General features: G+C 43.4%; 1 protein-coding gene across 2 annotated transcripts in view; it reads right to left on the bottom strand.

Moving 5' to 3' along the window:
* Window positions 1-1,027: 1,027 nt before the first annotated feature.
* The window catches only part of CDH1 (cadherin 1), an 81,973-nt gene continuing 71,611 nt past the window's right edge, over window positions 1,028-11,389 (bottom strand). For both annotated transcript variants that reach the window (XM_049622971.1, XM_049622970.1), the window contains exons 12-16: window positions 9,027-9,251; window positions 8,482-8,712; window positions 5,468-5,598; window positions 3,725-3,868; window positions 1,028-2,800 (exon numbers count right to left, since the gene is read on the bottom strand). In XM_049622971.1, the coding sequence (XP_049478928.1) occupies window positions 2,591-2,800; window positions 3,725-3,868; window positions 5,468-5,598; window positions 8,482-8,712; window positions 9,027-9,251 (941 nt within the window). In that variant the 3' untranslated portion in view covers window positions 1,028-2,590. The remainder of the gene's footprint in view (window positions 2,801-3,724; window positions 3,869-5,467; window positions 5,599-8,481; window positions 8,713-9,026; window positions 9,252-11,389) is intronic.

The following is an 11,389-nucleotide window of genomic DNA, read 5'->3' as shown; positions in this document are numbered from 1 at the left end:
ATTTTTTTTACATTTATTTATTTTTTGAGAGACATAGACAGAGCACAAGTTGGGGAGGGGCAGAGAGAGAAGGAGACACAGAATCTGAAGCAGGCTCCAGGCTCTGAGCACAGAGCCTGACGTGGGGCTCGAACTCACAAACCATGAGATCATGACTCGAGCCGAAGTCAGACGCTTAGCCCATGGAGAGACCCAGGCACCCCTCTCTCAAAATAAATATTAAAAAAATATTTAAATATTTTATTTAAAATATTTATTTTAAATAAAACAGGTTTTGTGTGAGATGATTTTACTCAACTATAGGCTAATGTTAAGCATTCTGAGCACATTTAAAGTGGGTTACGATCTCATGTCTGGTGCCTTAGGCAAATTAAATGCACTTTTGACATATTCTCAACTTATGATGGTTTATTGGGATATAACCACATAAGTCAAGATCTGTATATATATTTGACCACCACTTAAAAAAATTTATATATCTATCTCAAGTCCTACACTCCAGCAGAGGAAAGTGACAGAACTGTAACAGGGTTTCTCAACAGCAGCACTACTGACATTTTGAACCTGATGATTCTTTGTTGCACATGGCTGTCCTGTGCATTGCCGGACGGTCAGCAGCATCCTTGGCCTTGACTTGATGTCATCACAATCAAAGTATCTCCAGAAATTGCACAAAGTCCTCCGGGAGAGGGAGCCATACTCTCCCCCAGTGGTGAACCACTGGACTACACAAACTTTTTGCTGACTGACTGAATTTGTCTGAAGCTCTGCTAGGTCCCTCAGCAATGCCCACAGTAGTTTTTCCATTAAGAAGAGAATGTTAATGGCTTCTCCACATACCATATGGACAGTTTTCAAGTAAAGTGAATTTGTAAATGCAGTTTCCCACACTCTGCCCGCAATAGAAGGACACAAAGTTCTGGAGGAGTCATTTCAACATGAAGCTTCCTTCTCCATGTTTTGAATAAGCCCAAGTACCACTGGTCTTGCATGGAATTGTGGCTAACCAAATAAAACATGTGTCTGACAATGTTTAACAAAATTCTTTAATAAAATTTATAAAAATGAATATTTAAGAATTCTCTCAGCTTGAATTGTTTTCCTTTTCCACTCCCAAAGAAAATACAAAATTATCAACACCCACACACATATATACTCAAAACTATAGTGACATTCTCTATACAGGACTACATTCGAGTTTAAATTGTTGAAAAATCAAGACAATTCCAAGATGTGATTGCAGGGATGATTTTTTTTTCTTCAAAAAACACCTGACAGACAGTAAAGCAATTTAGATAAGATTATTTTCCATGGTTGTCAAAAGGTTCTTGAAGTTCACATTTCAACTAAAAGAAGATCCAAATCAGAGTTCTCCCCACACTCCCCTTACTAACACATTTTAGGGCCATATTTTCTTCCTGCTCCTAAGGAAAATAAATTGGATTTCCTGATATTGTTTTCTATGCATGCTTGGAATTTCGGGCAGATGTTTCCAGATCAGCCAGCATATCCTGTGGACATCAACAACAGCAGGCACTTGGGGGGTTCTGGGCTGTCAGGAAGAAACTCTGGTAGCAGGATCCTGATTGGAGTCACATGTTAAGATTCTTCCATTCTTTCTCAGGACTAGAGGCAGAGCCACCTCAACCATCCTCAGCCTCAGTTTCCTAAATTGCCAGGCTCAACAACTTGTCTCCTGCCACCTTCAAACCCATTTTTCACATTGCTCTCCGCTGGGACAAACACCTTCTGTCTTTGGCTGCAGCACTCGAGGCACTACCGTAAGTGTTGGAATAGATCACTCTCTTGTTTGAGTGTTAGATGAACATTAGATGTGGAGTGGCACCTGAAAACTCACCACCCTTTCTGGTCAAGGCTTCCTGTTTAGAACCAGATCACCCCAGTAATGACATACACATAACAAACATTCTTATGCACAACGAGTAAGTGGATGGATACCTATTTCAAGTTATATACTCAGAAGATTAAAGGTCTTAAGAGTAAATAATACCCAGTCACACTATGGCCAGACTAAGACCACACTTATCCTGAAAGGGCCCCACAATTTCTGCATCAGAGAACCCCTGTCTGGGGCAATGTAGGTTCAGAAGGAGTAAGAGTGGATAGTAGAACAAGGGGTGCTGTGCAGTGATAGGAGGAAAAAAGTACACAAATTAAAAATAATTACACACACATACATACATACACACACAAAATAATAGGGCAGTTGACCCCTCCCTTCCCTTAAAAAATGAGACGAAAACCCTTAAGGAAATCTGCAAGTTGCTAGCAGAACCTTTTGAGGCTGAAGCTATTGTTCTGAAGTATTAACATATGGGGGTCTTTGGGACAGCATCACCACTTAAAGAGTGAGGAAAGAAAAAAAGATTCAAAAATTAGGGCGAAATCATTCGAACACACACAGATTAGATCTATAAAGTGGAAATCCCAACTATCCTAACTGCATCACCGAGCAGTCTCTCTTCCCCAGAAAGTCATCTCAAGTGAAGGGAGCTGAGAAACCATGAGCCCTGCATTTTCTGTCACACGATGTAGGGGCCCATCTCCTTCCCCATTTGTCTCGAGTCCCCTAGTCATCCTCACCACCTCCGTACATGTCTGCCAGCTTCTTGAAGCGATTGCCCCATTCATTCAGGTAGTCATAGTCCTGATCTCGGTCTGATTCCGAGGAGTTTAAGGAGCTCAGACTAGCAGCTTCAGAACCGCTTCCTTCATAGTCAAACACAAGCAGAGAGTCGTAAGGAGGAGCAGTGGGGTCACTGTCTGCTGCCTTCAGGTTCTAAAGAAGAAGGAAGACGATAGGATCTTTCAATGCAAGGAATCGCACACCTGTCATCTGAGGCAAGATGCCTCCTCTAGGTGCCTCGAGCAACGAGTCACACATGACCATGCAACCATCCTGCGACACCAATAAGGTAAATTTATACAAACAGTCAAGGAAGACAAATCTAATATATATTTCATGAAAAGAGAACATTACAGGTAAATTGCAGAATCTTTTCCTCTATACTAATGATAAGTTATGTGTAGGCAGGAGACAAACAAGCCCGTCAGGATGGACAGAGGCTGAAAACAGTCATATTGTAACATATAGAATAAACTCCTTACTTGGCAGTAACAGTTTGCTTGAATGAAAATTTTTGGCTTCTACCCTACCCTTCCTACTTCTTCTTGACTGGAATACAGACCCAAGGCCTGGAAGTGTGGCAGCCATCTTGTGCTCATGAGGTAACAAGCACAAAAACAAGGTACCCTCTGTTATATCTGTTTAAGCTCCTGGAATTTAAAGCTGAATGCATTTCTGACATATACAAAGGGATGCTATTTTTCTGGCCCTTAGGTAGACTTATGATACACATTTAATATCACATCCCAACCAGGAGTGGGATGCAGGGGCAAAAAGACTCATTAGTGAAACCAAACTGGATCTACTTTGAATTCCTTTAGCTTCATGTCTACTTTTACTAAATCCTTTCAAGTCATTCTTGGTTTTGCCATATGGACTTCGCAAATTCGCTAGGAACAATTTGAAGTGCTCTAAGTTCTGAAATTCAGATGAGACACAAATAAAAAATAGCAGTCAGGGATCAGACAAGGAGAAAACATAAAGCAAAGAATCTAAAGACTTTTTCCTGACTTTCAACACAACTGTTCCTGAGTTTAGAGATGAATGGCACCATGGCTTTTGATTTTGCTAACTTACTTCATCAATAAAGTTTCCAATTTCATCAGGATTGGCAGGGCGGGGCCGGTACTGGGGCATGCTCAGGAGGGTTGGTGCCACATCATTGCGAGTCACTTCAGGCCGAGCATCCAGGCCCCTGTGCAACTGGCTCAAGTCAAAGTCCTTTGGAGAAAAAGGTAAAAATAGACCCGAGTAAAAAGAAACAGTCACAAATAAGGGGATATATTTGGATTATAGATTCTGGTATCAGATAATACTGTCAACTGCATAATAGTTGCAAGCATTTGCCAGTGTAAACTAAAATGACAATTTTCAACCTAAGAGTTTTCACAATAGCCCTAGAAGGAAAGACATCAGGGGTGCCTGGGTGGCTCAGTCGGTTGAGCGTCCGACTTCAGCTCAGGTCAGGATCTCAATGGTTTGTGAGTTCAAGTCTCACATCAGGCTCTGTGCTGACAGCTCAGAGCCTGGAACCTGCTTCGAATTCTGTGTCTCCCTCTCTCTCTGCTCCTACCCCACTCACACTCTGTCTCTTTCTCAAAAATAAACATTAAAAAAAAAAAAAAAAAAAGGAAAGACATCAAATGATCATGAGGAGCCCCTGTGGTAAGGATGTAGGCTGTTATACCTTATTAACTAAGTCCTAGCCAGTCCACAGATTCTTGTGAGCCTAGCTGCCATATACTCAATACCTGTGTCCTTCACAAAATTCATATGTTGAAACCTAATGCCCAAGGTGGTGGTATTTGAAGGTGGGACTTTTGGGAAGTGATTACATCAGGAGGGTAGATGGAGCCGTCGGGAGGAGGACTGGTGCCCCAATAAAAGACACCCTAGAGATTCCTTTCTGCCGTGCGAGTACATTATGGCTGATTATGAAGGAGGAAGCAAGCCACCACCAAACACCACATCTGCTGGTGCCTTGATTTTAAACAACCCAGCCTCCAGAACTGTGAGAGATGAATTTCTGTGGTTTTTAAGCAATGTCTGTGGTATCTTGTTATAGCAGTCCACACAGACTAAGACAGTAGCTGAGACCAGCAGTTGTCCCACAAATGCCTGAAGGACATTTCTCTGTACCCCTTAATATGTTATGCAGAACAGGCATTGAAATTCTAATCAATGGCTATTCTTCCAGACCACATCGCTCAGCAAATGTGCTCATGCATGGCGGGAGTCAAAAGCCGAACTCCGAGATGGGGCCCAAGGTTCCCTTTCTAGATAGAATACACTTTCAAAAACTCTCCAGAAAGGTGCCCGGCTGGCTCAGTCAGTAGAGCATGTGACTCTTGATCTCGGGTCCCTGAGTTTGAGCTTCACGTTGGGCATTAAGGTTACTTTAAAAAACAAAAACAAAACAAAACAAAAAAACTCCGGGGCAAGGTAAGATCATCTCCAAAATCAGGGAAAATAAAGAAGGCCTGAAGATTTAACATCTACAAAAAGAAAAGCAAAAGTTTAGCATACCTATAAACTCAAGGGACAAAATATCACAACAGATTAATTGCTTTATGTCTAAATAATTTGAAGTTCATGTCCTGAGAACAGCCATGAGGAGAACAGGCTTAAGTCAGACTACCTGGTTTGACTGCTTCCTACCTGTGTGACTTTGGGCAAGTTATTTAACTGCCCTTTGCATCTGTCCATTCATCTGGGTGCTGAACAGAACAACGGTATTTTAAATGCCTACCTTCTCCTAATCATTGCTTCTTCCAAATAGATATCACCACATAGCTTTTTGCCACAGTTTTAAAAAGGTACCTGATCCTCTTCTCCACCTCCTTCTTCATCATAGTAATAAACATTGTCCCTGGTGTCATCTTCTGGGGGTAGTAAGGGCTCTTTGACCACCCCTCTCCTCCGAACAAACAGCAAAAGCAGCAGAATCAGGACTGGTGTGGGGAAGAGAGAACAAGGAGAGCCACAGGTCAGGAAGGCCATAAAAAGCAGCTATCACACAGCACCACTGCCTTGCCTACCAGACAGATGGCTGTCAGACAACCCACATGGCGATGCTCACATACCTGAAGTTAACGTATACAGTATAACATAGTGGACAATTACATGGGAATTCAAGCGTGTCTTCAACTGGACTATTTATCTTTTTTAATGTTTATTTAATTTTGGGAGAGATAGAGCATGAGTGGGGGAGGGGCAGAAAGAGAAGGAGACACAGAATCCGAAGCAGGCGCCAGGCTCTGAGTTGTCAGCACAGAGCTAGACTCAGGGCTCAAACTCACAAATTGGGAGATCATGACCTGAGACGAAATAGGATGCTTAATGGACTGAGCCACCCAGGGGCCCCTAACTGGACTTATTAAACCAGTCAGTCATTTCTCAGAATCTGAGTTAAAATGCTCCAGGCAGAGGAAATGGTAGTAAGGACAAAGGACCTGAGGCAGGAGCATGATTGGCATGATTAAGAAAAGTGAAGTCAGCATGGCCACAGCAGGGTGAGTGAGGGGGAAAGAAGCAAACAGAGGGGTGGCAGGGATATGTCGACTACTAGAAGGACTTTGGCTTTGATTCTGAGTTGGAACCATTAGAGGTTCGTGAACAGGGCTGAGTCACCCTAAATGTGATTGACAGGTGCACATTATTTTTAATCAGTTCTGAGGAATGGGACACAGACCATATAATCACCTGGTATATTCCCTTAAGATAAAAATCATGTGGGCAAGCTCTACGATCTGTTTAATTTCCAAAGTTTTCATCTGATCATGGGATGTTTCTAGGGTATATATGATTAACAGCTGTTAAAAACTTTTAAACTACTTATCGTGAATGAAAAAATGATGATTCAATGTGTTTTCTTCATAGATGCTTGTGCCCAAGTACCTCTAAAGGACACCCTACAGGGGGAGGGAGGAGGGAAAGGACATCCTACTGAAACAGTATTATTGGACTGAAACAGGAGGTTGCATAGACTTGGGGAAAAGATTTCTTAGAAGTACCCAAACTCCCTATTGTTTCTGAAATCAGCAAGTTTCCAAGACTTTATTCAGATAAGCAAACTTCCTTGATCACAATCCATAAACAGGAACAGTGAGCACTTGCTGGGTTGGCCTAGACGTGCCTTGGCACCGAGGACACGGCCCTGAAGACCATATAAGATGTCAACAGTCACCATCCACGTGGAGCGTAGAGCAAGTAAGAGCAAGGAGCAGGTTATCATCTCCAAGAAGATGTTACTGATCAAACGTTACTCAAATGTTATCCCTTTAGAAAAGTAACAACATATTTTTACTGCTTCAGGAAGTACCACCCTATACACTGTACCAAAACCTCAGTAACCCCAGTGGGATCCTCAAAAAGCCTGGCACAAAGCAAGCAATCGAATATTGAGGGATTACACGAACATCCACATGTCCCGGCATCTTTGTAGAATCACCTTTAGAAGGCTAAGTTCTACGCTTGCCCACAAGGAACAAGAAGCTAGAAGTGTGGATCCTGGCGTTGCTTCCGCTTTCGATGTTGTTCCACATTTAAGCTTTCTGCCATGTTGTCCTTGGCCTCTGTGTCTAATAAAATATACCCCAAACAAATTGAGGTAAGGCTATTACTAAAAAATCAGTATTTTAAGTGTAAACTCCAGTCTTGAACATTTTCCTCAGAATGAAAGTACTAGTTTGTAACTGCTGTCCCCAGAGCAGACTGGCCCGTTCAAATGTGATTGGAGTGGGAAGTAAGTGGGCAGGCAGGGCTTGTGCTGTCACACCTGTGCTGATGACACAGGAAGGTGAATTAACCTCATCCCACGGTGGCAATAAAGGCCATGTGAATTCTGAGGAACACAAGTCCAGAAAGCTCACTGAATTCTAAACAACACTCTCCTTCCTTCTGAGTTTTGAGACGACACAAGCAGCAAAGGGCAGGAGCAAATGAATCTGTTGAAGCAGCAAGCGGCAGGGGAAAGAACACCTGTGCTGAGTCGAACTTGAAACCCCAGAGGTGGCCCCACTGCTCCCTCTAAGAACTTTCTTCTACTCCAGCCACGTTGGTCTCCTCCCTGCCTCCCCTTCCTCTCTGTGCCTTCACTAGTGTGGGAACCGTCACGAATGTCCCTCTGTCCATCTGGATGCCACCAGTCCCTGTCCCGACCATCCTACATCTTCCACCAAACCTTCCTTGAGGCTCAATTAACAGCCCCCTCTTCTGAATGCAAAGGCATTCATGACCTGGACCGCCCTTTTCAGCCCCTAATTATACACGGTCTTTCCCCCACTCTGTCCTGATAGTCATTGATACTCACTATTCACCCTGCACTCCACCCCCACTCTGTGCCAAGTGTTAAATGGGCACATGGCCACTCAGTTAGGGTGGGACATTCTAGGTGTGGCTGTGTTTGAGCCATCGGAATGGGAGTGAAGGTGCACTTTCCAGATACGTGCCTTCCACTTCCTCTCTCATCCCTTCTCCAGGACGGAAGGTGGGGGTGGTGAGCTGGTAGCTCCGACCATGCTGGTGAGAATAGTACCCTAAAGCCTTGCTGCTCCGGGTTGCTCTAAGAACCTCCAACATTTGCACCCCCGGGAGCTGGTGACAAAGGTGGAATGTGAGGTCCCACCCCAGATCAGAATTCTCATGCAGGCGATTTGTATGCACTGCCCTGAAGGATTCAAAGAACAACAAAATAGACGGACTGGGCTCCTGTTGATTTAATGGAACAGTGCTCCCTTCCAGTCCTGGCGAACTCAACTTTAAAATGCTCAGTAACAGATAAACCTCCCCCATTTTAGAAGCCAAAGACTGAAACGCTTGCCAGGCATACTTACTTAGTAAGGCGAGGATTCCTCCGAGAATGCCCAGAATGGCAGGAACTTGCAACCCCGCTTCAGCGTAAGGCATGGTCCTCTTGCAGTTGTTGACGACCCCTTCGCAGTCACAAACATACACATCTAGGGTGGTCACCTGGTCCTTGTTCTGGTTATCCACGAGTTTCAGATTTATCTTGTAGTCGCCCAACTCTAAGGTTTTCTTTGGCTTCAAAATTAGAGATTCACGGGCTGGAGGAAGCAACAAAAATAAATGATGGGACCAGGAGAAAAAGAACAAACAAACAAAACAACCTCATTCTAGAATTATTAGGGTAAAGAAAATGGAGCTGCTTGGGTGGAAGATCACTGTGCAGTATGTTAGAGAGTCAGATACCAGGAAAGGAAAGGGACCTTTGGGGGAATGCCTCAAATGCAGATGGGGCAAATAAACAAGCATCAAACAAAAGAGGTGACATCTGAGAAGCTGAGAAGGGACTTTCAGAAGTGGGTGGGGGGCAGGAGCAGGGAAAAGCATGGGGTCAGAGTAAGACTCCAGTTCCCACCTTGGTCACTGTAGTCAATGGTCCAGTTGACACTTGCCCCGTGTGTTAGTTCTGCCGTGAAGGGAGATGTGTTGGGGGGAAGATCTGGATCAAAGATGTTGATGATATGAGGCTGTGGATTTTTCTGGCAGAAATCCATACTTCGAGGTTCTGGTACAGGGCCATTGTCATTCACATCAGAGAGGATAAGGAGAAGGGTTCCCGTTCCAGTAGCAAGTGGAGAACCTAAGAGAAAATATATAGGAAATACCACAGCTCAGGAACATTCATGAAGCTCTACTGCCTCGAATCAGACCAAAGGCCAATCCTGGCTTGCTTCTTCAGAGATTCATCACCAGGCCCCACCCTCCCCATCTCAGGGCATCTTCACTTCTGGTCAGGCAGCTCTCCAATACGCTATTCCTCACTTTAACAACAATTATTCAAGTTATTCCTCACACCAAGGACAGGCTCCCTACTCTTTTGCACGTACCTTTATGCATCCATTAAACTTGAACCACTCCAAGAATTCCTCTTTGCCCCCCTACCACTTCTCCCTTTCCGAACTTCTCTGGCTTTAAGGTCATTATCAAAGGGTTGAGCTTTTGAAATTGCTACAAGTTGCAAGTTGATTTTCAAAGTAGACTTGGGGAAAAAAAGACTTGGACAGTTCCGTGTGCATTTCGTTTACATTCTGACATATGTATTCTACCATTTTATGCTAGCATCTAGCATAAAATGGTAGAAAGAGTAGACACTCAAGCATCATCATTAATATTAGTGTGGGTTTTTTTTTTTTTTTCTTAAGTAGGTTCCATGCCCACCATGGAGCCCAATGTGAGGCTCCAACTCACAACCCTGAGCTGAGATCAAGAGTTGGGCACTTAACCAAGTGAGCCACTTAGGTGCCCCAATATTTGTTATAGAAAAAAAAATGCACAGGACTATTATCTCAAACCTATAATCATGCTTGGGTGGCAAGAATGTGGTGATTATTTTTTCTTTTTACTCTTAAAAAAATTATGGCTTAAAAAAAAACCCCACATAGCATAAAATTTACCATGTTAACCATTTTAAAGTTCATTTTACATTTTAGGCTCAACAGTATATTCACATTGATCTCCAGAACAGTGTCATTCATCTTGCAAACTGAAACTCTGTAGCCATTAAACAACTCCCTGCTTTCCTTCTCTCCCCAGCCCCCTCCCCGCCCCTTACCACCATTGTACTTTGTTTCTATGAATTTGACCACTTTCACACCTTAAGTGAAACTATACAGTATTTATCTTTTTGTGACATGGCTTTTACTTAGCACAATGCCCCCAAGATTTATCCATGTTTTGATATTCCATTGTATACATATACCATATTTTATTTATGCATTCATCCATGGATGAATCCTTTTACCTTATGGGAGAGGAAAAAAAACAAAAACAAAAACCCAGCAGGGGCCATTTAAAATTTTTTCTAATTAGGGGCACCTGGGTGGCTCAGTTGGTTAAGTATCCAACTTTGGCTCAGGTCATGATCTCACAGTTCGTGAGTTCAAGCCCCGCTTTGTGCTCTCTGTTGTCAGTGCAGAGATCACTTCAGATCCTCTGTCCCCCTCTCTCTGTCCCTCCCCAGCTTATGCGCTCCTTCCCCCCCCCCCCTCCCTCTCCCTCTCTCTCTCAAAAATAAATGAACATGGGCTGCCTGGGTGGCTCAGTCAGTTAAGCGTCTGACTCTAGCTTAGGTCATGATCTCTCGGTTTGTGGGTTCCAGCTCCACGTCGGGCTCTGTGCTGACAGCTCAGAGCCTGGAGCCTGCTTCAGGCTGCAAATGGGACCCAGTCAAGGTCTAACTTGCCTTCCTCACTAACTCCCAAATTACAGCTCCAGGGACAGGCTTTAAATTCTAACAGGTTTATCTTTCCCCAGCACATTCACAATGTGATGGAGGCTGCATCATTCAACAGCCATCCGCCCAGCCCCATCATGGCCTTACTCGCTTTGCTGTGTTTTCTAGATTGTCAACTGCTTCAGAAAGCTGGTAAGTTAGTGAGGGAAAGAGACTCATTCACAATGTCAGGAAGTGAGTAGGTTCTAACAATAATTCTATTTCTAAATATCTAGCCAGGGGAAATACTTGCACATAGAGGTATGTACAAGGATGTTTACGTATGAAAGTCTTGGAAATAATGACCAAGTAGAAACCATCCCAGTGTTCTTTAATGTGTGAATAATTAAATTATGCTAGATTCAGGTAACAGTTTATTATTTTTTAATTTTTTAAATTTATTTTTGAGACAGAGAGAGAGAGAGCATGCGTGTACAGGAGAGGGGGAGAGAGAGAGAAAGAGAGAGAGAGAGAGAGAGAGAGAGAGAGAGAGAGAGAGAGAGAGA

Source organism: Panthera uncia, assembly GCF_023721935.1.
Source record: "Panthera uncia isolate 11264 chromosome E2 unlocalized genomic scaffold, Puncia_PCG_1.0 HiC_scaffold_20, whole genome shotgun sequence".
Classification (NCBI taxonomy): Eukaryota; Metazoa; Chordata; class Mammalia; order Carnivora; family Felidae; genus Panthera; species Panthera uncia.
The sequence above is the reverse complement of the archived record's forward strand: the minus strand, read 5'-3'. Positions and strand labels throughout refer to the sequence as shown.